General features: G+C 35.3%; 1 protein-coding gene across 12 annotated transcripts in view; it reads right to left on the reverse strand.

Annotated features, from left to right (window-relative positions):
- PPP1R9A (protein phosphatase 1 regulatory subunit 9A) overlaps positions 1 to 27,795 on the reverse strand; it is a 295,634-nt gene that overhangs the window by 36,698 nt on the left and 231,141 nt on the right. For 6 of the 12 annotated variants that reach the window (XM_082471671.1, XM_082471664.1, XM_082471673.1 and 3 more), the window contains 5 exons: positions 25,208 to 25,437; positions 23,611 to 23,707; positions 22,734 to 22,905; positions 2,691 to 2,848; positions 1,882 to 2,179 (listed from right to left, as the gene is read on the reverse strand). In XM_082471671.1, coding sequence (XP_082327797.1) covers positions 1,882 to 2,179; positions 2,691 to 2,848; positions 22,734 to 22,905; positions 23,611 to 23,707; positions 25,208 to 25,437 — 955 coding nt within the window. The remainder of the gene's footprint in view (positions 1 to 1,881; positions 2,180 to 2,690; positions 2,849 to 22,733; positions 22,906 to 23,610; positions 23,708 to 25,207; positions 25,438 to 27,795) is intronic. The other 6 variants (XM_082471672.1, XM_082471674.1, XM_082471675.1 and 3 more) reach the window with 2 other exon arrangements.

Genomic DNA, 27,795 nt, shown 5'->3' on the forward strand with positions numbered 1-27,795 from the left:
ATAAGATATATTTCTTATGGTATAATAAGATTTTCTTCTTCCACATGATCTTTACTAGTTTTTAAGACTCTAGCTACATAAAATAAATGAAAAACATCCTCCTGGAATAACTAGCATAAAATAGATGCTTTATTTTATCTTTTCCTATCTATTTTTTTTATAGGTGAGTCAGAATTCAGTTATAACACCACCTGGGCCCAGTACCTTTCTAAATGGAAGCTATAAAAATATATTTTATATTTCTGTACTTATTGGCTTATTCAGGTTTTCTTTTTCTTAGACCATTCTGAGTACTTTATATTTTGGTAGGAAATCCTCTATTTCCTCTAGATTTTCAAATCTGCCACAGAGTTTGCATGCTATCTTAAAATTTTTTTTAACCTCTGTATCTCCTTTCTCATTTCAAATGCTGTGGGTGTTTTGGTTTCTCTATTTTTTTTTCTTAACCTGTCCTTCCAGGGGGCTATTCACTTTTACACAGCTTTGCTGAGTTTTTTTTGTGGAGGTGTTAAGAGTAGGCTTTTCATGTTAATAAAAATTCATTAAACTCAGCTTTTATCTTCATTATCCCCTCCTTTCTATTTTCTGTTTTTTGGTTGTTCTTTCCCTTTATTTTGAATATTTATTTTATTTATTTTCAGTATTTATTTTTTACAATAAAAGCATTTAAAGCCACACATTCTCCTCTGAGTACAATATACTCTGACTACCGATTCAACTTTTGGAAATTTATTCTACAGAAATGAAAGCATCAGCATACAAGAATGTAAAGCATCAGAATGCTTATATCTTTTTCACAGTGGTAAGCAAACAAGCAAATAAACAACAACCTACCCCCACCCAGGATACAACCTAAATGTCCATCAATACTACAAGGGTTGCCTCAGTTATATTATCGGCTCACTATAGAAGATTATCTTGTCATTTAAATTTGTGTATATTGCCCCAGAGGGATGTCCATAAAATATTATCATGTGTATAACAAAACTGCAGAATAATGTCATTTGTAGAATTCACTTTTATAAAAAAAAGTATATAAAACAAAACACACACCAGAAATTATTTTTGTTTATATATATATATATACATTTGTTTTAAATATATGTGTATATATATATATATGGACACACAATCACACCAGATATATCTATGTGCATTTCAGATGTGAAAATAATATAACCAAATCTTCTTGGTTACTTTAAAGGAACACATCAGATGTGGCAGGAAGAGAATGAACCTGTTCTTTATATATCTCTGCATCATTTCACTTGTTTAAACAGCAATTTATTACTTCTATAAATTAAAGCATACAATTAAAAGGACAACAATCTATTGACACTGCTATGAAATTCTGATGCTAATTCTAGGAGCATATTTTCAAATTTATTGACTAATCTCCCTGCATTATCTTTATCATAGCTTTTCTATAACATTCTTTGCAATATAAATTACTGTGAAAATTTCTTCTAAATAAAAACCAATTAATGGGTTAAGACCTATATTGTTTTCACTTTCATACATACATATTTTTTTCTAAATGATTATGTTAGTAGTTATTGAAACTATGGGCTACTATTACACAAAATCTCTCGAAGGCCTCCTGAAGAATTTCCTTCAATAGTAAACTTGTAGAAAGCTGAAGAAGTGAAATACTAATCAGGTAGGAAAAGATCAAAAAAAATAAAGTAAAAATGAGAGAAGGGTGTTCTCTTGTCCCATAATATAAAAGGAATGCAGTATTAATTATTAGCTATGAAAAGACACAGGCCTTTGTTTTTGTTGTTGTTTTTTTTTGAAAAGAGCCATTTTTACATGGCACAAATTGAGGTGTTAGTGAAGTCAGACAAAACAAAAGCTAAACAACAACAAAATTAACAGTACCTTTTTCTTGTAGTATTTTCTTGGTGGTGGCTTGATGGTGGCAAGGAGATTCTTCCATATCATGATCAGATTTTGAAGGAGAGGAGAATGACGTGTCTCCCCCAGTAGAGGAGGAAGGCTCCCTTTCTGGGTGCAGGGGTCCCTCTTGAAATTCAGCTATGTGGTCAGACGAGAAGGGCACACTGCCAGCCACTGGAGTGAGGGATGAAGCACCAGAATCTGATTCTGGAGAAGTTCTCAAACCCTTGGGCAGAAGTGATTTGGTAATGTGCATGTGGTTATAGAAACTGTTTGAAGGCTGTTGGTATAAGAGATTATAAAGGAGGTTATGCCACTGAGCATCAGTCCCATGTGATACTTACTTTGAAATCAGACGGACCTTTTTTTAGTAAATCCCTATGAAAACCCATTTTTGTTGGTTTACAGATAAGACTACATAGTTCACAACAATTCACCATATTACCTTTGTAGCTACCACAGATACCTAAGACATGTAGAAACAATGACTTGTACACTCATTATTTACCATCAGATAAAACCAACAGCTGAATATCAAAAGCACCATCATGAAATATGACAATATGGATAATGCTCTTGGTTATTAGTTCATCGAATGAGTACAGAAAGAATTTGAATTACAACGATATATCGAGGTGAATAAGAATTTAGGAGACAAAGAAGTGAACTATTCCAGCTGTTTCCAACTAGAATACAGAATATGGCTGCAGGAAAATCATTATCTTCAATAAACTGTAGGAACAAGGACACAGCCCAAACTCACAAGTCAGAAAGCGGTCAGGGGCACTCACCTTTCGCTCCAGACTGTCTTCTCCATCTGTTGAACTGACACTATCATAGAGTCTTGTCCTAGAGGGCCTCTGGCGTCTGTTCTTCATGGAAAGCTGGGCCCGGGTTTTCAGCACTTTTGAATCCAGGCGTTCTGTCTCTGGGACTGCTTCATTAAAGTCTAAGAAAAGAATATTGCAAAATAATCTGTGAAAACTTTGGAGAGGATTGACAGAGACCATAGACACTGATAACAAAATCTCAAGGTTATCAGTAATACCAGGCAGGAAACAGGTGACAACCATGGCAGCCTGTCTGGTAACAGAGGTAACAAAGAAATCAGTGAGATTTAGGAGAAATGTACAAAGCCTAAGGGAAGAAATGAACACTAAAGATGACCAAGTCAACAACAAAAATCTAACATCCAAAGACCATTAAAACCTTTCTACAACATAACTATAAAAAGCAAGCACTTGTATTTATTTATTTACATGAATGCATGCTGGAGTGTTGGATGAACAAAGATACAAGAAGGTGTGTCAAAGTTGGGAGATCTTAGAAATCAAGAAAAAAACCTAAAAAAGTCAGGTGCCAGGTCAAGAGCAGATAACAAAAGGTGACCATCAGCATAAATTTTCTACAGCAAAAGTTACCAAGACTGTAACTGTAAGTAAGGACTGTACCATTTTGGTCTTAATATATTTTTTTCCACCCAAAACAGAGATTCTGAAAATTTAGCTTGTTCTTCTTTGAACTCTCTAGAAAGACCAGCAAAGAACTTACCTCAACAGCAAATTTAAGATAGCTGGGGAAATAAAACAAGGTCGGGCTATCCAAGCAAAACAAAAACAAAAAACAGGTAAACCACCACAAGTACTTAATTTACTAGTATTATGGATGAAGTATAATAAACTGACCATTGATAGATGGATGGATAAAGAAGATGTGTGTGCGTGTGCGTGTGTATACACAACAGACTATTAACCATAAAAAAAGAATGAAATCTTGCCATTTGTAACAACATGGATGGATCTAGAGGGTATTATGCTAAGTGAAATAAGTCAGACAGAGAAAAACAAATACTGTATGATTTCACTTATGTGTGGAATCTAAAAAACAAAACAAATGAACAAACATAACAAAACAGAAACAGAGTCTTAGATACAGAGAACAAACAGGTGGTGGCCAGAGAGGAAGGGATATGGAAATGAGTGAAATAGGTGAGGGAGATTAAGCAGTACAAGCTTCCAGTTACAAAATAAATGAATCATGGGGATAAAATGTACAGAGTGGGGAATACAGTCAACAATAGCATAATATCTTTGTATAGTAACAGATGGTAAACAGACTTACTGTGGTGATCACTTTGTAATGTATAAAAATATCAAATTGCTATGTTGTGCAACAGGAACTAACATAGTGTTGTAGGTCAATTATGCTTCAAAAAAAACCCCCAACCAACCAAACAAACTCACAGAAAAAAGGGATCAGATTTGTGGTTACCAGAGGTGGGGGTGGGAGAAGGGGGAATTAGATGAAGGTATTTAAAGGTACAAACTTCAGCTATAAGATAAATAAGTACTAGGGGTGTAATGTACAACATGATAGATATAATTACACTGCTGTATGTTATATGTGACAGTTAAGAGAGTAAATCCTAAGAGTTCTCATCACAAGGAAAAAAATGTTTTTTTCTCTTTTTCTTTTACTCTGTATCTGTGTGAGATGATGGACATTCACTAAACTTATTGTGATAATCATTTCATGATTTATGTAAGTCAAATTATTATGCTGTATGCCTTAAACGTATACAGTGCTGTGTCAATTATATCTCAATAAAACTGTAAGATAAAGTAAAAGAGCTGAAAAGTTAAAAGAAATACCGCTCCCCAATTTCCTTTTATTAACTTTTAAGTTTATATTCCAAGTTATGTGTATGCGTCTTTGTCTCATTTTTTTTTCCTGGATATCTTCTCTCCCCACCAGAAACTACACTGATTTTTCAAAGGAAAGTGTTTAAGTCTTTAAATAAAAAGACTCAAAGAAAAAAAGAGTGAAGTGGAACACATACAAAATGACCTGGTAGAGGCTAGAGGGAGAAACCATTGTGGTTCTCTTTAGTCTGCCTCTCCCCACCCTTAATCTTGCTGCCCAGAGTCTAAGTCAGGACTCAAAAGTTGCCATTCCAAAAGGGAAGAGGGTAGGTTACCCATGAACACTGGCTGAATAGGCACTGGCTGAGTAAAAGTGTTCCCCTAGTTGAATTTATTTGGAATGCTACTGCTCCTTACATTTGCATATGTAGCCACTCCTTAGAAATAATGAAGTTTGGTCATTAATCCTATTTTACCTTTTCAGAGCAGCAGTCATTAAATGAAGTCATAATGTTCAAGAACTTAATAATCAAGTGCTTCTTGGATTTAAATTATTAAGAATAAAGCAAATAACTGAGTTGTAGAAAATATTAATATGTACTGATATTAATAGAGTAAAACAATTTCTCACAGTAGCATTACCCCAGGAAATTCTCTTCACAGTATTAAATATTATGAAGTATTATTATGTTCTAAATATATTATATTATAAAAGCAAAACAAGGAAGCACCTCAGGTTGTACCTTTCTTATCTATGGAACTTAGCACTTGGTATATGGTTCTAACAAATAAAATTAAATATATTTTTCCCTGAGAGATACAGCCACTGAATAACAATATGTACAGAAGGTTTGCCTTTTCACTTCATTTGCCTTTGCTTTCTTGAAAGAAAAGTGGATATTCAGAAAAGTCAGACCATTCAAGTATATTTAAAGACAGCTAAATATTTTCTATCAGTAGTCCCTTTATTTTTTACATGTCAATGAAGAAAAAATAATCTCCTTGATCACTTTAATTTCCTCTTTTCAATAAAATCTGAACTTGTAGCTGCCCATTAGGAGTTGTGATAACCGGGAGAGAATCAACTTCACCAGCTCTTGTTTACATATAAAAAGTGGAAATACCACATGGAGGAATGCAATAATATAATTAGATATACTGCCATACACACACATCTTACAACTTATCTATCTCATATTTAGACTGTACATTTTATAACACCAAGCACTGTCACATACATCATCTCATTTGTTCCTCACAACAGCCCCAAGAGACAGAGCAGTCAAGTATATTTTTTCCTCTCCTGAAGCTCAGAGAACTTGACTGTCTTGTTCTCATCCACATAGCTAGTTTATGAGCTGCCATGACTACGTATTCTAGTTTTTTGACTCCTAGGCCACTAGTCTGTACACTCCAATTTAGCTAGTGTTGAACAAATTATTAGAATAAGATTTTAATGCAATTAGAGTTCAGTGTGTTCAGCTGTCAATTCACAAATGATGTGACTAGTCTAGAAAATTCACTTCTCCAATATGTTATTATGAAATGTTATTAATCTTCCACATATGTGGAAGAGCATAAAAAAGGAAGACGTTGAAAACTATAGAAAAATTATTTCTCAGATGATTTCTTCTTTGGTTGGTTTAGTAACAACTTTGGTTACCTGGTGACAAAAAGAACCAAACAGGAAGCTCATTCTACTTTTGTAAACATGGTTCCTTTTGCAATAGAGACCTAACTCTGGAGGACTCAGCATAGTATATAACATCCAGGATTGCAGTAGCTACCTCATCACTAGGTGCTGAACAAATAAAGCGAGGGAACGTGAGAACTGCTTATCAGCAGGGTTGAGAGTATAGAAAATTATTCTGGGGCTTCTGCTCCATTACTATTCAGTAATTCTCCTGGTCCTGGTGTTGCACACCCCCCAAATGGCAATCTTGTATGCTTGCTTTATCATCAGCTAGCACTGACTGGGTGCAAACCGCTGGAGTGCACAAATGTAGCGATACCTATTAAACAAGAAGTTAGCTGGAGTCTGAGAAGCAGTGCTTTAAATCCATTATCCAAGTGGCCAACAACACATCACATCCAATTAACAATTTTTGAGGGCCTGAAAACAAAGATCTCAGGACCTCTTTACAGCAGTGATTAATGGATTATAAATCAGTAATCTGTATTCCCATCCTGAGGAAAAAAAATTTTTTTAAGATCTATAAAACTGGAATGGAGCTGAGGACTTTCACTTCAACAACTCTTACACCAGAAGGAAGTTGGAAGAAATGGCTGTCCAGAGGAAGCAACTACTAAAGACACCGCAAGTAACAACCCCCTCAGGAGTATTAGTGTGAGAGAGAAGGAAAATGTGTACAGGATTATGCTGCTGGGTAACGAGAAGGGTGATCTAATGACCACTAGAAGCTGTATTTTTCAATCATGTCATATAAGAATCAGAATATTATAATTCAGACAAACCTTAGGGATTCTGGCCCAGCCTTTTTTCTCAGGTAGGAAAACCAAGGCTCACAGGTCACTAACTTGTATACTGACTTTATCAGTTAATCTGTGGAAGACTGGATAGAGCTCAGTCCTCAGAAGCCTATCCTCTTTCTAGAAGGACACTCTAAAGTCTGAAAGTAAATTTCACAAGTCACCTTCCACCTTCTTCGAAACTTCTTTTTAGTCTTACTCTACGTTCCAAACAAAAATACATGTCAAGGGCTAACTTTACAAATTCCCAGAAGGATATAGCATCAGAAGAAAAAATAAAATGGAGGGATTTTATTTGACTTTGTATTTATCCAAGGAATAAAATTCTTACATAGAAAAATTAGCTGTCACTTTTGTGGATGACGATGTGGCAGGAGAAATCCAACTGGGTCAACATTTCTAAGTTATGAGCTGCTCAATGTAAGGGCTTTGGTGGCCATGTTCTCTCACTGTCATTCATTCTCTACAGAGATCTTAATCAATAGCATAGCATAACACTACTTTCATAAACGCAAGACTCTGGGTTCTTCCTCTACCCCTTGTCTCCAGTGTATCTTGTTCTGCTGTCCATTAGAATTAGAGGAAAACTTCCTTTTCCTCTCTCCTTTCTTCTCTGTTCTTTCTTTCAGACCCTCCAGACTCTGAAATAGCCTATCTCTGACTCAAATGCAGCTAGAAATACAAAAGAAGAGCAGACACAAGTGGATCAATAAATACAGACAGACAAATGCAGAAAAGGTATGAAGTAGCTAACGATAATGCAGGTTTGAGTGGGTGGGACTCCACCTCAGTACACCTGCATTTTAAGTCTAGCTTCAATATTGCTTCACATTGGATCCTTTAAAAGAAGTTAATGGATTCGATCACAATTTTAGCAGCTGTTATGAAAAATGTTCTGTGAAATTAGGATGTTATAGATCATATTACACAGAGACCAGTTCTCTACAGTAATGCTCTGAGTCATTCATTTCTTTCACTAGATTGACGTTATTTTTGACGTAAATGGAATGCTGCTCACAGATCAGACATAGGCTTCGAGGGAAGTAGGGGAATGGTGCAGCATAACAATGGGGTCTGCTCCGCATTCTTACGTGCATTATTCTCCTCAAAGACAGTCACACACACCTTATACCATCACACTGCCTGGCTTGTGCTATTATCAACCGAAATGCCGAGCAAAATGAGGCACTCGGTGGCATCTTTAAACTTGAACAGTATCTGCATATCGTTCAGTCACTGCAAGTTCACAAAAGATGGACCCATGGGGCTTTGGGTTTATACACACCGCATTCAGAGGTAGCCTAATGTACCTCAGAGAGGCGGTGTAAAATAGTTGCCGTGAGAGGAGACCTGGAGTTAGTCTTCCTTGAACAGAACCCAAAATGGTGGCTCTGTCACTAAATTGGGCAATTTCTCTAATCTCTCTTTCCCTCAGAATCCTCAGCTGCTAAAATGGGCATGATAATAACAACATAATAATAACTGCATTGTCATGAAGACTAAATGCATTAAATAGATATACAAATGCTTGAAAGAGTACATTATAAGCACTCAACAAATGTCTTTATTTACTGACATAAAAAGATTAGCAAGATATACTTAAGTGACTAAAGCAAGGTGCAGAACAACGTGTATATTCATTTTAAATATTAAAAAAACCGAGCAACATAAAATACATTTTTCCAACAGTAAATATATGCATGTAATTGCATAGCAAGCAAGCTGGAAAGATATACTTCATACTGATAATGGTGGTTACCTCCAAAGAAGATATTAGATTTGGAGATGTTGGTCAACAGGTACTTTAGTCTTATTTGTAACGTTAAATTTGTTTGTTTGTTTGTTTTGCATTAGGTATTTTTAAAAAAATCTGTACATTACTTATGCAGTTAAAATTAATAAGAAAGAAAAAAACACATATTCAGTAAATTTACTTTTACAGACATCTTAATTCCATTCTAATCTGATAGCTCTAGTGTTCTAGGACTCGGGGTTATCAGATGTTGGTATCAGCCCGGGATACTCTGTCAAAATCCCTGTGACTGTCAGCCTGCCCCATGTGAGATGGCTGTTCTTTCATCACATCTATGGAGACTGTTTGCCTGCCTTGCTATTTTACTGCCAGGTGATTGGGACTAAATAAGGGCCCTATAGTTTAGCTTCCTTCCAGTTTCTACTTTGTTTCAGTATTGTATGGGGAGGGTATACTGAATCAGACACAGTAATTTGAGACCAAGTTATACAACTTCAGCTCATCTTATGATAGCACTTTGGTTAGGAACCCATCCATGGGCAACTCTCACTCTCAACTCTATTAACAGTCGATTTCTTTAGAACCACCCAAAACCTGATAACTTTTGTATCCCAAGTAGTATTTATGAAATTTTAGGAGGCTGATTTGATTTCTTACCATTTTAGAACAAGCAGAAGATTATTGCTGTTTCTTAATTTTTAAATTAGGTCTGAATTTATTGTTGTATGAACTATACATTTCATTTGCTAATCTTTGAAAAACATTGAGGAATTCTTTTTTTACCTATTTATGAATAAATGCAATCTCAAAACTATCTGTATGGTTTTGAAACATAATTTGGTAATTTGTTTTAATGTAGTGCTTCTCCAGTGCAGTCTGATACTTAACTTAGCCTTCTTCACCTTACGGTCAACCTACACTCCTATTCTCAAAGGGGAGAGAGAGGTCCAAATTTTGCTGTCTATATCTCTTGAGACTATACTTTCAGGGATCATTTCTACAGTTCAGATCTCAGGAATGACTCTTTAGTAATGTCACTAGGCTAGACTACCCATGGAAGAAGTGACTACAAGTCAGAAAAAAACTATATAAAAAACTAAATTCCATCATATATCATTTGAGATACTTGTAAGAGTTGCTTGATTCTGAGAATATAAAGGGATACAGAATTGAGATTTAGACAACAGGGCATTTAAGTATCTTCGGACTCCTTCATTATAAGCTGTCTTTAGACTCTGGTAGAAAAGATCTGCACTACCCAAAATTTGAAGAAATGTAAAATCAAATCAAATGGGCAAACCGGCTGGGAACTGCAGACTTCTGTGAGTAGGACTATGAAGTCATGGCAGAGCTTGGGTCTAGGCAGGTGGTTTATGTGACTATCCTTTTCTTAACACTATAGTGTCTTTGACATGACAACAATAAACAAGCTTCTGTATTCTCACTCAGGGTTGCTTATAGGAACCTAATCAGTTTTTCTGTCAATAATCTCTGGATATTAGTAATTCCAAGCATGCTAGTTAGGCAAGTCCCCAAATTACATACTGTGACATAACATCTTCCTTGATTAGTATGGGAAGAACTCAGATTTTATGTCTTTGGTAGAAAATAACCTAAGTTACCTGAGGTGATAGTTGTTGGCTTCCTAAATGGGAAAGTATCTTTTGACTAGAGGAAGACTGAGTTGCATAATACAGCATTAGAAGATTTAAGAAAACTTAAAGATCACAATACTTGTAAGTTTAATAAAACAGATGTATAAGAACTTCTTAAGTACTTGCAAAGACTGTCAGTTGCTAACAATAGTACTTAAAAAGGAAACCAAATAGAACAAATTTATAAATGCAATTTTAAATGTTTGTAGATGTTCAATTAGCTACATCTGTAAATAGGAACTAAATATTATTCAAAGATCACTTAGCAGTGATTTGCAAATCAAGTTTTAAAAGGTAAAGAACTAGGTTTTTGATAATGTAACTTGAATAAATCAAACGTTAAAATCAAAATAAAAGTCAGAATGACTTTTTGGTGCCCCAAACCCTTCTGTTTCATCAGAAAACTCACAAGCAACAGAGTTTTCAGTTTCAAATTTTCAAATACGTTCTAATTTTTCCTAACTTTCCTCATAAGTGGAATTTCCTATAGGTCTCAGAAATAATCAGGGCACAGTATTGATGTAGAACATTACTTCATGTCCACCTAAGAGAATTCAGTTATAACCTGATGTCTGTGCCCCACATTAACAGAAAAAACCTTAAGGATCTCAGTACTATAACTACTGGAACAATATGGTTGGCAGACTGTTCAGAACCATGCACACAAGAGAATTTTCTGGTCCTAATTCCAGAAATAGCTGTTCATCGTTCGAGTTTTAACTCTATAGATGCTGTGACCCCATGACTGACTGTGTTTCCCTCTTGGCTGGTAGACATCTTAAGTGAAATCTTAAATAATCTACAGGAACCCCCAGCACATACTTCATATACAAACCACTCCGTGCAGCATCTTCTCCTTCCTACTTTTATATCCCTCCACCCCGATTCCCCAGCCTATTCGTTTAGTCAGCTTACCTTAGCATAATCATATGCTGTCTTCCAATCTATAAAATTAGGATTCCACGGTGAACCAGAGCATATTTATAAAATATAAGAACCACTTCAAAACACAGCTATCTTGTGACGTTTCCTTGAAAAGGAGCTATATTCCACATTTGGGTTAAAATTGTCTTGACTTCCAGAAGATCATAATCTACCTTTACAGTTCAATTGGCTTTTGAATAAAATTTTATTTTTATTGAATTTATTCAAAAGCCAAAATACTCAAAAGCCAAAATAAAATATGAAGTAGCTCACTTTTCCTAAAATGAACAGAAAATTACTTAGCTTCTGAAAAAATAACTTGCTTTCCATCAAAACAACTTTGGATCTCTTCTAGCACTAATACATATTCTCAGTATGACTGAAGGGTCTGGTGACTTCTGTGAACTTATGAAGATGCAGTGAGAAATATGAACCAAGGAGAGTTGTCGTTTTGCAACTAAATACCTCCTTTTGAATGCCTCATTGATTTGTCAACAAAAGTCTTAATGGCTTACACATAGACAGATGCAAAACTTGCACAAAACTAGACAGGCAATTTAGGTGCTTTGCTTTTTGAGTAAGAGAACAGATTTTGGCTTTAATGATATGCCAGAAAACAATCAATAAGTATTGATTTCTCATTCATTTGGCTTGTTCATTAAAATTTTCCACAGTGATTTACTGGGAATGTTCAACCTTTAATTAGTGCAATTCAATAATATTTCATGGTCAAAATTACTTCTTGGGGATCAAGAGTTACTGAAGGGACTTCCCTGGTGGTGCAGTGGTTAAGAATCTGCCTGCCAATGCAGGGGACACGGGTTTGAGCCCTGGTCCGCGAAGATCCCACATGCCGCCGAGCAACTAAGTCCGTGCACCACAACTACTGAGCCTTCGCTCTAGAGCCCGCGCACCGCTACTGAGTCCACGCGCTGCAACTGCTAAAGCCCACACACCTAGAGCCTGTGCTCTGCAACAAGAGAAGCCACCGCAGTGAGAAGCCCGCGCACTGCAACAAAGAGTAGCCCCCGCTCGCCGCAACAATGAAAACCCAACGCAGCCAAAAATAAATAAATAAATTTTTTAAAAAATTACTGAAAATAAAAATTGTGAAAGTTTACCAAAAAATTATATCTATAGGCATGATAAAGAAAGTTTGAATCTAGTCAAGAATTCTCCCCTGCCCCAATTTAGAACTAAACAACATGACAGCATGGAATAATTACTTCACTGCTCTGTATCTCATGCTCTTGTATAAGACACTCCTGATGATGCAGTGTAAGTATTCACTTTCCTTTTAATAACTTTCCATTTCATGAATTCTGACTTTAATCATGTCTTTAACCTTCTTTTAAAATTCTGGGTTCCAGTGCTAAAAGTGAATGTTTAATGTACTCTCAGACTCTATCAGGAAATAAATCAGATGCGGTGGTAGGAGTCTGGCCTGGCCTCATATCCACAGGTAGCAGAAAAGAGCCACTAACATTGAGGGCTCAGGGAAACACAAAGACAACACATAGTTACAGCCTCAGCAGAAAATAATTTCTTGGAGGAGTCCAAAGACCTCAGGAACTTCCTTATCGATGTAAATGTCTGGCTGGTGCTGGCTTTTTTTTTTTCTTACAATTCTTAAACTAATATTTTAAGCCTAAAAATCTTTTGTGGTTTTTCTCATTCTCATCTTTTAATTATGCTACTTAATTTTTTTTATTTTAAAATATTTTATTTATGCAAAAAAGTATACCATATATGTAAGTCATATAGAAATAGAAGGGGGAAAAAAAAGACACCCATGTACCTACTATCAAGCCTAAGAAACAAAATTAGTACTTTTGAAGCCCTCTCTGTGTCCCGTTCCTAGTTGTAACCCCTGTTTTTTTCTCCTAGTTATTCCACAAAAGTATCTCTAAAGAAAATACTGATTAATTTTGCTTGCTTTTAAACTTTATATACATGGTAATCAACTGTACATAATATTCTTCAAATCATTTTTTTTGTTTGCTCAACATTATGTTGAAAGGTTTGACTAGAATTAATTAACTTTTTACTGTAGCTATTATGAATGATGTTGCTGTGCATTTTTGAACACGTCTCCTGGTACACAGCAAGAATTTCTGGAGAGCATATATATACGCAGAAGTGAACTTATTGGGCCACAGAATTTGTACATCTTCCATTTTACTAGATAATATCAAATTGTTTTAACAAAATAGTTGTATGAGTTTTCTTTTTTTCCCCTGCATACTGGCTATCACATATTACTGTGAAACTTTATCTTTGCCAATCATTTTATTTTTATTAATGAGGTTGAATGTTTATTTATGTTCACCAATCTTTGGGTTTCCTCTTTTGTGAACAGATTGCTTATGTGTTTTGTCCACTTTTCTATTATGTTAGTTGTATTTTCTTATGATTGGGGTAAGTTTTAAGTATATTCTGGATAACAATAACAATCTTTTTTCTTAGTTACATGGGCTGTAAATATCTTCTCTCAATTTTTGGCTTCTCTTTCTATGTTTTTATAGTATCTTTTCATGATAAGATTTTCTTAATATTACTGTGGTCAAATTTATCAAACTTTTCTTATGATTTGGATTTTTTTGTGTTAAATAAGAAATCACATAAGCATTCTCCTACATTTTCTTCTAAAAGTTATAAATGTTGCCTTTCATATTTGAGACTAAAATCCATTTGAAATCTATTTCATGAATGGTATGAGGTCAGATCCAATTTCATTTTTTTCCATTTGAATCGTCAATTTTCCTAGCCATTTGTTAGTCCATCCTTGCCCCACTAATCTGCAGTGTCAGTTTTGTATCATTCTCAAACTAACATGAATGGATCAGTCTGTTTCTGGACTCTATTCTGTTGCACTGGTCTACTTGCCAATTGCTGAGATTACACCACACTGTCTTAATACTATTGCTTTACAATGAATCTCAGCATCTGAAAGAACAAGTTCCCTCACCTTGGTTTTCTTCAGGAGTATCTTGACTATTCTGGGCCAAGTTGTTCTTCCACCTACATTTTAGAAACAACTTGTCATGTTCCAAAAAAAAAAAAAAAAAACCCTGTTCAAATTCTGATGGAAACTGTACGGAATACATAGATTAATTTGGCATAATGTCATTTTTACAATATTGAGGCTTCCTATCTCTTTTGATTTATATGGGTCTTCTTGAATGTCTTTTCATGGGTCTTGAGCTTCTTTTGTTAAATTCATACTAGCTACCTTATATTTTTTGTTGCTATCATAAATGGTAGCTTGTAAAAAATTACGTTTTTTGGGGCTTCCCTGGTGGCGCAGTGGTTAAGAATTCGCCTGCCAATGCAGGGGACACAGGTTCGAGCCCTGGTACAGGAACATCCCACATGCCGCGGAACAACTAGGCCCGTGAGCCACAACTACTGAGCCTGCACTCTAGAGCCCGCAAGCCACAACTACTGAGCCCGTGTGCCACAACTACTGAAGCCTGCGCGCCTAGAGCCTGTGCTCCACAACAAGAGGAGCCACCACAATGAGAAGCCCGTGCACCACAACAAACAGTAGCCCCTGCTCGCCGCAACTAGAGAAAGCCCGCACGCAGCAACGAAGACCCAATGCAGCCAAGAATAAATAAATAAATTTAAAAAAAAAACATTTAGTGGTGAAACGTTAAAAATATTCTTAATTTTAAAGGAAATTCTTGATTTTAACATTTGACCACTAAATATGATGATTGATAGAGACTTTTGTTAGCCTCACATAACAAGTTAAGAAAGTTCCTATGTATTTCTAGCTTAATAAACTTTTTACCATGAATAACTGTTCAACTTTATTTAGTGTTTGTCTTCATCTAATAAAACGATTATATACATTTTTCCTCTAGTTAATGTGTGAATTATATGAGTTTTAAAATGTTGAACCAACTTTGTGTTTCTTACATAGACACAGTTGGTCATGATAATATATACGTAGACTTTAAAATACATTTCTGGATTCAACATTTACCTTTGTAAACAAGTAGTTTTTTTTTTAATAAAGAGAATTCTGGCCAGCCAGTGGGCGTTCACTCTGCTCATCTGAGAGTAGAGGAGGAACTCTATTCCAGAACACAATCATGTTAGTTTAAACCTCAGAAACCTGTATTAACCCCATATCCATCCTAACTGTTAGATATACAGATCTATACTACATTAGTACACAGAAAACCATACTCAAGGCATTTGCCAGGGAGTATAACCTCTAACTTATTGACAATTTGTATTTATTAAAAGCTCACAAAGAACTACAACACTTGTATAAAAATAATGTTTTCTTGTTTTTTTGTTTTTAAGAAAAAACAAATCCCCAACGCTTTGAGGATTTTTACCAACTCTTTACTCGGTAATGCAGGTCATGCTCCAATTATGGAAGATATTTTTTTATGCTTAGCTGCAGTAAGGACTCATTCCCAAACAAAACAAGTCGTGACTTCACATGGCACCAATAAATGGATTTTTTTTAATAAAAGGAAGACTGGCAATAAAGCTTGCCCATTCAATTTCAAATATTGGTTATAAGGTATAGCCACTGATATTCTTTCATGTTTAGAAATTCTTTGTCATTATTCAAAATATGTTTTTAATCATGCTAATAAACTTGTTTACAAACAAACAAACCCCCCACAACAGTTGAATGGGGACATCTTAATGAATAGTCAATCCATCCTCTCCAGCAAATATTCTAAATTTTATCTGTAGGTATCCACACAAAGAATAAAGTTAATATAGGAAAAAATAAATAAGAAAAGAAATCCCCACTTGATTAATCCAAAAGAAGGCAAGAAAGCAGATAAAAAGAACAAAGAAAGATTTTTTGTTAGATTAGAAACAAATAGTAAGATGTTAGATTTAAACTCAATATATCAGTAAATAAATTAAATAGCAACTTTCTAAATACATCTTAAAGATTGAGAAAATTTTTTAAAAGCAAGATTGAGACTGTAATAGAAGTAAACAACTAACCGTTGCTTATAAAAGACATGGAAAATTTGCAGTAAAAGAATGGAAAAAGATACCACACAAACACTTACTAAAAAAAGTGTTTTAGTAAGAAAGCTGATACAGCTCTTCAAATCTCAAACAAAATCGGTAACAAGGTGAATTACTAGAAATAAAGAGGGACATTTCCTAATGATCAGTGGTCATCTACCAGAAGATATAACAATTCTAAATTGTATGTATCCATTAACATCACCTCAAACACATAAAGCAAAAACCTACATAACCAAAAGAAGAAACAGATAAATCTACAATTATAGTGTTATTTTTTGACGCATCTCCCTCAGTAACACATTCTAGAAGTTTTGAATATGGTTAACAAATTTGACCTGACATACATGACAGAGCATCTGAGCACCAACCTAGGTCAACAGAGAGCTAAGTACCATCATTTCTTCTACATCCTCTCCTCTCAGTAGTTTAAATTGCTTTTACTGAACACTACATTGTATATTTATGTGATGCCATTAGTCCACACTGAGGTTCACTGTGTGAAAATGCCCTAATACAATCATCAGTGGATCTACTGTGAGGATGTTATCAATATTAATATCACTGCTCCAAATGATGCATTATTTGTACCAATAATTATACTTCTCTTGAGTAGATGGTTTGTTTTAATCTTATGAACACTGTGAAGAATGTAATGGACCAGGGTTTCCATCTCCTTCTGATGACTAGAAAGTTTACAGCCAAATTAAAGACTTAGCTTCAGAAATAATATAAATATGGTATATACACTTGTAGCATCATATCTGGTTCTACTCTGTCCTCATCCTCATTGTTCTCCTTTATCTTGCCAGTTTCAATTCACTCTATCCTGTCATATAAAGGTGTTGCTCCAAGTTATTTCTAGACAGTGCATGAATGAATGAAATATAAGAATTTAAAAACACACAGGTGGTGAAAAAGGCAGATACCCTTAATGGCAGTTGTTTACTTCCCCTTGCTCTTCCTGATAAAGACTTTATTTAAATATGAGTAAATTACAAAAAAATGATTCAATTCAGAAAAATCAGATTCAGTGCAAACCAATAAGCTAACAACTGGGTCACAATAAGCAAATACCATACGATAGGGCCTACTGACCAAAGAATTGGCTGGCCTGAATATCTAAGCAGGCTCAGAGTTCTACTGATATGTCCACAAATCCCAGGTTTGGGACCACGCTTACTGGGTTCAGGATTCAAATGTGGACTACTATCTTAGAGATCTACTTTTAAGAAATCTGGGGCCTGGGACTTCCCTGGTGGTGCAGTGGTTAAGAATCTGCCTGCCAATGCAGGGGACACAGGTTCGAGCCCTGGTCCGGGAAGATCCCACATGCCGCGGAGCAACTAGGCCTGTGTGCCACAACTACCAAGCCTGTGCTCTAGAGCCCGCGAGCCACAACTACTGAGCCGTGTGCCACAACTACTGAAGCCCGTGCACCTAGAGCCCGTGCTCCACAACAAGAGAGGCCACCGCAATGAGAAGCCCGTGCACCACAACGAAGAGTAGCCCCCGCTCACCGCAACTAGAGAAAGCCCGTGTGCAGCAACGAAGACCCAACGCAGCCAAAATAAATAAACAAAAATTAAAAAAAAAAAGAAAAAAAAGAAACCTGGGGTCTTATTGCAACAGCTGAACCATTTTGTGGAAAAAGAGTAAGGGAAAGGAGAAACAGCAATAAGATATTATTTTCATTATCATTATGCTCCCTTCTCTAGGATATTCTTAAATTACCTAAAAAGTAGCTACGAAATATTTTTATTTTTAAAGATATCGGGATTGGGACTTTCCTGGTGGTCCTGTGGTAAAGAATCCACCTTCTAATGCAGGGGACGCGAGTTCAATCCCTGGTCAGGGAACTAAGATCCCACATGCTGTGGGGCAACTAAGCCCGTGTGCCACAGCTACTGAGCTTGCGTGTCTCAACTAGAGAGCCTGCATGCCACAAACTACAGAACCCAAGCACCCTGGAGCCTGCGCACCACAACTAGAGAAAAGAAAACCCGCACACTGCAACTAGAGAGAAGCCCGCGAGCCACAACGAAAGATCCTGCATGCCGTAACTAAGACCCGATGCAGCCAAACATAAATAAATAATAAACAAATCTTAAAAAAAAAAAATGATATCAGGATTGACTAATTCCAGCCACAATTTATTATGAAAGTCTAGACTTTCCTATAATCCTCTATCTTGCGGTTTAAGTCTTTTTCTTCTTGCGCAGTTCTCCTTAGAGTTAAGAAATAGTAAGTAACTAAAGGAACTAAGGATAAAATGCTTTATATATAATCTTCCATGTTCATACTTTGGAGAAGATAACTTGCAGTGTTATCTAATCAGTGCCCCACTGGCTGAGTAGATGGGTGTGAAATAAAAGAAGCATTTGGTAGTAATGCCCAAACTTCAAAGGGATCCTTGAATTACACTTACAAACCTAGCAGTGACCCAGTTCCTGTTATGCCTCAAAACTATTAATGGTATTGCTTTGGATTTCCTGACTTCTTATGATTTCAGCCTTTTCTGGGGGCAAAGAGTTCCTAACAGTTGTCTAGGAGAAGCAGCAGACTCCAGAAAACCAGTAGGGTTCAGTTGAGTAGTTAAGAAAATGGGCTGTGGAGCGGGATGAGTCCAGCTCCTGGTTCTGCCTCTTGCTCATTGAGTGACCTTGGACAGATGGTTTAATTTCTCCATCTGCAGTTTCCTGATCTGTAAAATGGGATGACAGCAATACTACTTCTTAGGGTTGTTGTGAGGATTAAATGAATTGCTGTAACTTAAAACACTGCCTGGCCCGTAGAAACACTACATCAGTTCCCAGGAATAATTTTTTTAAGTGAAGTATGGTTGATTTACAATATTGTGTTAAAGTATTGTTTGTTATCACTATTGCTGACTTTGCAAATGTTATCTTTTTCCATTAAAAGAGTTTTTAATTTCTAAGAAAGAACAAAACTGTTAATGGGTCACAATGCTTACAGAATTAAGTATAAACTCTTCTTCTGGCATCCAAAGACTACTTTTACTCCAAGGATACCCTATGACACACTTTTAACATAAGGTCCCACTTTTAACATAAGGTCTATGAATCAGGAAAAAAATTAGTCTAATTATTCACTTTTTTCTCTTCTTCAAACTCCCTGTCATCTCTTAAAATGTTTATATCATCTATTTGTTTCATACCAAACCCTTCACCTGCCTCAGGAAGAGCATGGTATTTAAGTGAGTTTTTTAGAGACGTTTAATCAAACTACGACTACAACCCTTTTTCCTACCAAGGTCTCTCTAACATGCCTGTTTTCTGCTCTTTTTCTAATCCTGACTTGAATATCTGAGTGGTCACAGACATTTCTAGTCACTTCGGGGCCTTTGGATACGAGGTACAGAACTCTTATACAGACCAGCATTACTCAGACACTAAGAAATTATAAATATGAAACACGGCAGTGGGACACAACTGTCATTTTTCACATCCTGGAACACATGTAAACTAATATCTGACCAGCATACTGGTGTAAACTAGAAGGGATTTAGAGTTTGTTTCATCTCTTGGTGAAAAGAAATTGTTATATTTGCTTTATGGATTTTAAGAAAAAGGTATCAGAATGTGTTAAATAATATATTTGTATATATAATCTGCCAACATTTTTTTTTTTTTTGCGTGAGGCGTGGCTTGTGGGATCTTAGTTTCCCGACCAGGGATTGAACCCTGGGCCCTCAACAGTGAGAGCGTAGAGTCCTAACCACTGGACCACCAAGGAATTCCCAATCTGTCAACATTTTAATGAGATACTTGAGTAGGCTTAGTTTACAGAAAGAACCATACATATGATGTTTGGATGTAAATTTAACTGTGGGAAATTTCTGCATGGTTTGAAAAACAGTTTTATCACTCTAAAAATGTACAATAATTCAATATCGAGAGTCACATAATTAATCCATCCCCAGTTGGGACTCTCGTTCCTAGAAGAACATGAGTTCTTGTGAAGAAGTAGCTGCTTACATGCTCTTCCTTTCCTCCTCTTACCTTTCTGCCTCCTTCACTCTCTCCTTCCTTTTCTTTCACATTTCATTCTAACATAGCTTTTCACTGACCTATAATTGATAACCCTTTTGCTTCACTGAGCTGCCTCAGACCCAAAAAGATGCTAAACCACTCATCCTATCAATAAAACACTCTAGTGCTTGGAAAACAAATCAGAACTGGACAGTCCACAGGAGGTGGGGAGGTAAAGCACTGCACCTCAACGGCGCAGACTAGCAGAACTGACTTCAACCGCTGTACCCATCCTGTTGCAAAAAGGTGTGTGTTGTGGGGGAGGGTGATCATTAAATACCAAATGGCCTGTGTTTGGTCCACTGCTTTACTTCCTTTTCTGAACCTCTAGGACTTCAGCGTTCCCTAGCAACAGAAGCAAAGGATCAATTTAGAAAAGTGCTTTCCAGAGCATTCCTATCTAGCTACTGACCAAGCCATTTTAGTTTATGTGATCAAGCAATTGAAATTCAAGGAGATTTATCACTGACTGTCCTCGGCAGCAAAACTGGAAGAGTACCACTTGATATGTATGCTACTAATGTCTGAGATGACTGATTCTACCTCTACTGCACAAGCATGGATTGGTTTCAGGAAGAATTAGTAGTCTCTGCATCTCACCGTGAACCGACAGTGTTGCTAGGGAAACTGATAATTATGTGGCAAAATGGAGGGTGTAGAATAGAAGAAAAAGGGTTCAGAAGAAATGTAAGGTTTTGATCCAAATCAGCATGTTTATAGTATAGTTTGTTGATCTTCTATAGTCATATAATTTAATAAATACCATTAATTATATGTTTGATGAGATACAGATTTCTGAACTAAAAGAAATGAACAGAAATAAATTAGACTCTGGAAAGCTACTGGTTACTGATCATACTTTGTGTATGGCATAGCAGGAATATATATTTATTATAAACTATGATGAATTTGAAGAATTAAAATATTCAAAAAGGTGAAAAAAACACATTGATTTGATTTCTGACTTTTTTAAGAAAACAATCTTATCGAGTTCCAGATATAAAAATTGTAACTCCATAAAAGCTCTAATAAAATTTCTTTTTTCCACCTCAAACACCCTTTAGGGTGGAGAGGAAAGAAGTGCTGCCATTTTGATATTATACATAGTAAAAAACCAAGCCAGAGAAGTTGAATGACCTTCCTAAAGTCACACACCTCTTCAGTTAGTGGTAATGTTGGTGCTAAATACTCTTCTTTAACTGCCTGGGAGGCATTATTTACAGATTATGTCTTAGTAAGGGAAAACACAGCAAAAGGATATAAACTTAGTGAACAGATGCAAATCTCTAAATACCACTTTAATTTTAAATGAAAATTTCCAACACTTTTCACTTTCAACGGCTAAGAGTTCAGTTCTGAAAGTTAATGATATGATATAAACACTTGTTTATCAGGAAAATCTCACTGGAGACATTTTAATATGTGCGAAAGAGCATCAAAGAATTAAACAGCTCATTAGTGATCACAGTTTTACTGCGTGTCAAACCACTGCCTGTGAGTTGTCAGTCCCTTCACGACAATGCTGCCACATGACATTCTTTTATTTTCACTTTTTCTAAGGTCTACTAGGTACCTATTTTAAAAGATGAAATAAAAAGTTTTATGTCCGCCTGTGCATTTATCGTTATAAATTCTTATACGTTCTCTAATTTATAAATACACTATACGTATTAAAACATTCATACACATTCTTATACACAGAGTCTATGCACGGGCGTGTGTGAGGGAAGCAAATAAGTGATTTATTTATGGTTGGTGTATGAAAGAAGACAGCCATTCACAATACAAAATGCTTCCCGTGTTCTGGTCTGATTTGGTCTCTGACAGGAAAGAATGAGATGTATACACAGGACATCACGGTAAAAGCAGAAAACTACACAGAACTTAACTCAGTGAATTCCAAGTGCTAGAAGTCAGCCTTCTGATGTTATGAAAAAGATCTTCTTTCTAGGGACTTAAAAATCACTCATTTTAAGCCTTACTCATTAATACTTAAGTAGTGTAACTCACCCTATATGGGACGAGCTATCAATTTAAGGCAGTTTATTAAGCTTATCAAATTTTATGGTGGTTTAAAAATAATAACTGACTTGTCCGAGTTGGAATTTTGTTATTTCTTTACATCAAAGATTTATTTTTGATAAGACGAGAGAAAAATGATAAGTTCCTATTTTGATAAGCCCTTTCTTCTTTCCCACAGCAGGAAGGCTTTTTCAACTTTTAAATCTCTGAGTTAAAAAAATAAGAATATAAGGCCAAATTTTACAGTCATTAAAAACATTTTTTATGGTTAGGTTAAACAAACCTTGACTTAGGCCATCTTGACAAGATGTCTGCTTGACATCCAAGTTCTCCAAGGTATCTCCTTTAGAGACCTCACTAAGAGATGTTCTTCTCTCAAAGATGTTGTTGTTATTGTTAACTTGAGTCCCATTTTGCTTCAGTAGCCTGAACACCTCAGCTTCCAAATCTCTAATCTAAGAGAGAAAAAAAATATCCATTCATGAAACCCTAAATCAGCACTTCTCTCCAAGCACTAGGCAAAACTACCCTATTCTTCTTTTTTTTTAAATTTTATTAAAATATAGTTGATTTACAATGTTGTGTTTAATTTCTACTGTATAGCAAAGTGACTCAGTTATACATATATATATTCTTTTCAAATTCTTTTCCATTATGGTTTATCACAGGATATTGAACATAGTTCCCTGTGCTATATGGTAAGACCTTGCTGTTCATCCAACCTATATGTAATAGTTTGCTTCTGCTAACCCCAAACCCCCAGTCCTTCCCTCCTCAACCCTCCCGCCCCTTTGGCAACCACAAGTCTGTTCTCTATGTCTGTAAGTCTGTTTTCGTTTCATAGATATGTTCATTTGTGTTGTATTTTAGATTCCACATGTAAGTGATATCATATGGTATTTGTCTTTCTCTTTCTGACTTACTTCACTTAGTGTGATAATCTCTATTATTTAATTTCTTTTTAATGGCTGAGTAATAGTCCATTGTATACATGTACCACATCTTCTTTATCCATTCATCTGTCAATGGACATTTAGGTTGTTTCCATATCTTGGCTATTGTAAATAGTGCTGCTATGAACATGGGGGTGCACGTATCTTTTCAAACTATAGTTTTGTCTGGCTACCCTATTACTCAGTGGCTTTGAGCATGTAACTCACCCGTACTTGCAGGCCTTGAACTTCCACAAGATGAGCTTTTTCCAAATCTTCTATTTTCTTTCTTTCTGCTTCCTGTCTTTTGATGAAATCAAGTTCTCTTAAGAAGAAAATAATAGATCTCATTGCATCAAACACTCAATAAATGAGGAAACATAAAAATTCTTATCTGAAGCAATGAACTGCACAGTGAAATAAATAACTAGACAGCTGTTTAAATAAACAAAACTCAATCACAGAGAAAAGGTATCTAGTAATGAAAGTAAATAAAATGTTTTAATGGATTACAAAGTAAAGAAAAATGCTTTGATTCTGCTTACTAAGGTTTTCATCTGTAGCTCCTGACTCTAGAGCACCCGTTCATATTTAGATAGAAGTTACTGAACTAATGACCCACGTTGGATAATTTAGTGGAGATAATTACATGTCGAGTAGATATAATTCCACATTTATAAAGTCATTTACCTAGTAAACTGATGGAACTGGATGGTAAGAGTTTTAAAAAGATAATTATAATAAGATTGCTTCCTATAAATGACAGTAGACGGGCTGTTGGTTCAGAAACACTGAGGGGGAGCTGTCACTACATACCTGAGGATAATATGGGGAGAAGGAGAAATACCTCCATTTTGAGAGTCTGGAATGCAATATGCAAACTTGGTAGAATTTATTATAAAATTATTACATGAAATAGAGTTAGGTATATTTTTGGCGAAAAGAGTTAAAATAGTGATGTACTGAATTCATGGTCATAAGAACAATTCCCCCCTTTTCAATACACTTTTTATAGCAATATCTTTTAAACATTAAAAACATTATTTCCATGATAGGAAATAACAGTTATGGTGACTCTTACATATATGCTTAGCTTTTAAGGCTTGACATAGAAGACCAGAAGAGATACTGGTGCTACTTTCTATTATTCTAGCTAGCCAGAAGTAACTGTTGAAAAAAATCCGTAAAAATCTCCCTGGTCAGTCTCCCTGAAATTACACCAAGATTCAACAGATGGAAGCAAAGCAGCATTAGCTCAGAAATAGCGGTTGAAATTTAAAAGCAGAGTGTGGTGATGGTCTCTTACTGCAGTGAACCAAGGCCCTTGTGATTCTCTCAACAGCTAAAAGAAGGAAACTGGCAGGGCAGGAGGTCTTGCTAGTCAATATTTACACTATCTGTAGTGGGAAAATTCTGAAGTTAACTGATTCTTAGACATAGAAGGCGCCTCATCAAGGCCCCAGTGCTGCTTTGTACGTACTTTATCCAATAGTCATTGTGCATGACTTCAGCTGGGCTTCTTGCTTCTAAATCACAGATGTTTCAAAAGGATAGAGGTTCAAATGGTTTAACAGTTACTATTAATGATTAACAACAACAACAAAATAGGAGGTTGCCAAAAAATTATAGAAGAAAAAATATAATCGCATATGAAAAATGATGCAAGAGATTTCTAAAACTTAATGTCTATTTATGCATTAACTATGCTCCTTAGGGGCATGACGCTGAGGTCACCTTTTGTTTTCTACTAGATATTATGAAATTACTGGATATAAACCTTCCTTAGATGCACACAACTATTCTTTAGTCATTAGAAGTTGCTTACTTTTGTTGAAAATCCTTGATCAGTTTCTTTGCCTTGTTGTACTTCTTTTCCAAGGCCTGATACTGGCTTTGAGTCTCTTTGAGGTGCTCGTTCACCGTGTGGCATAACGTTTGAGCCTCAATCCAGTAGCTCTCCAACTTCAACATTCTTTCTTTATTCTCTTCTATATTCTGCTGGAGTTGGGTTTTTTCTAGTTCCCACCTCACTTTCTCATTTTCTGCTGCTTGCAGCTGGACAAAGCAAATGTCAAAGCAAGCATTATCTGGGTCCTTCTGTAGCAAAAATCCCTCACATTTTTATAGTGTATTTTAAATTCCATTGTTACATATACTCAAATCATCAAACACACTGAGATGAGAAGAGCAAGTATTATTTTCATTATTACATAGATTATAAAATGGAAGCCTTGAAAAGTGAAAATGTTTGTCCAAGGTCACACATCTGATAAATGACAAAACATGGATCTGATTCCAACTCCCATGATCTTTCCATCACACTATGTGGTGTATGAAATTCTCTGAGCAGGAAAAAGTGTTTTAGAGTTTGATTCTATCCAATGAACTTCAACACACTTTCTTTTAGAGTTTTTCTTTTTTTTTTTTAACATATAATTATAAATAAAAAGTTAACTAAAAAGGGAGTAGGGAGAGGCAAGCTGGGAAGGAGAGAGGGGCAGAAGCACACAGTATGGCCTAATGGGTAAGAGGGGGACCGTGGAGTCATGCAGTTTAGATTTGAATTCCAGGCTCTGCCATTATTGGCCTTTAAAGCTTGGACAAGTAACTGAAGTCCTCTAAGACTAAATTATGTTATCTTTAATTGGAACTGTGATATAACACATCAGCACGCTTGGAACAGCTCCTTGGGCATAATAATCTGATAAAAGTGATTTTTACTTTGTTTCCATCCCTTTTGATGATATTATCACATCCTTTATTTCAACTGACATGAACATAGTTTGTAGCTCATTATTTTGCTGACATTGTTCTCAGTTTCTAGAGCCTAATAAATCCCGATTTGAATAAAAGTATAAAAGACAGTGTGAGTAAAAATATAAATGATTGCTGAATTAATTTAAATCTCTCTGATGGGACAGAAAGGCAGGTTCTTGTGGTTTCTGCTTTCAGGGAAGCTTAGGAACAGATAACACACTGGTCCAAATCACGAATTTCTGTAGACATTCAAGACTGATCTCTCAGGTAAGGTTAGCTGGTTAGGTAACCAGCTAACCTTTAAACGAGTGCTTCATCTACTTCACATGCCTCTGTTAAAGTTCAAAAGTATGCAGTCATTACAAACTAACAATTTTCAAAATCTAAAACATTCCAAAATCATTCGGAAAGTGGAAATATATGTTTTTATGTATATTTTAAACTAAACACATTGGCAAAACAGGTTACAAAGTAAAAAGTCAAAAACATTTCAAAATTAGGAATTCTATTATCAACTTGGATATAAATAGTCACAGTAAAACAAGCTAATCTATGGCTATCATATGCCAATATAATATTGAGAAAAATATAAAATACTAATTTATAGAATTTCCTAGATTAAATATCTAACACATAAGCTTTGTTAAAGCACTTGCAATCCCAGGTGAATCTTTTTACCTGATTGTACCTAACAACTAAAAAAAAATCTTCGATTCTTCCATTCTATGACAAGAAACATGGCAATTTAAAACAGGACTGGGTATTTGCTGCATCTTTTATTAAGCAATGTTTCGTGTTCGAGTTGTTTATTTACCAACCGCTACTAATTTAAAACTTATTATTCACAGAGCTTGGTTGAAACCATGAATGATGTATAGACATGTTTTGACTAAAGAGCTGCAGAGTTATTAGCAAAAAATACCATTTAACCAAAATAGCCTTGCTAATTCATCTCCATTTAAAACACATGGAAAAACCAAAACAAGTGTATCTAATGTTTACAGGGAAACGGATTGTAAGTAGGGTGAGAGCAATTATGTCTTAATTTTTAAAAGACCATAAAAAATAAAGATTATTGTGTTTTTAAAGTAACTCAAAAGATATTTTTAAATCTTGGAAATTATGTACATGATAAAACTAAACACTGTTCAAGAAACTTACAAGTACCTTATAATTTACCAATTAAAAATGCCCCTTTAAATTATGTATTATTTCCTATATAAACTAAAAATACATACTCCTTTTATCAAGACCTGTATTTCCCCACAAATTTAAATAACATGAACTAAACTTGTCTAAAGATTTCTGGTAGCACCTGGCACCTAAAATAAATTATTCACATATTAATTAAATTTCATAATATTTAATTACTAGAAATTGGAAGTTTTCTCTATGAAAGATAAGTAACAATGTGCTATGTTAAAATACATTATTTCTGATGAATAAGTTAAAAATAAATAATTAAACATTTAAGATAAGATAAAGAGATAGTATAACGGCTTGTGCTTAAGGAATTAGTGGTCAAAATGTAATTTGGCTGCTTGAACTATTATAAACATTTACTTTTTTTAAAAATTTAATTAATTTATTTTTTTAAACAGCAGGTTCTTACTAGTTATCCATTTTATACATATTAGTGTATATATGTCAATCCCA

Source organism: Balaenoptera physalus, assembly GCF_965194825.1.
Source record: "Balaenoptera physalus genome assembly, chromosome: 8".
In the NCBI taxonomy this organism is placed as follows: domain Eukaryota; kingdom Metazoa; phylum Chordata; class Mammalia; order Artiodactyla; family Balaenopteridae; genus Balaenoptera; species Balaenoptera physalus.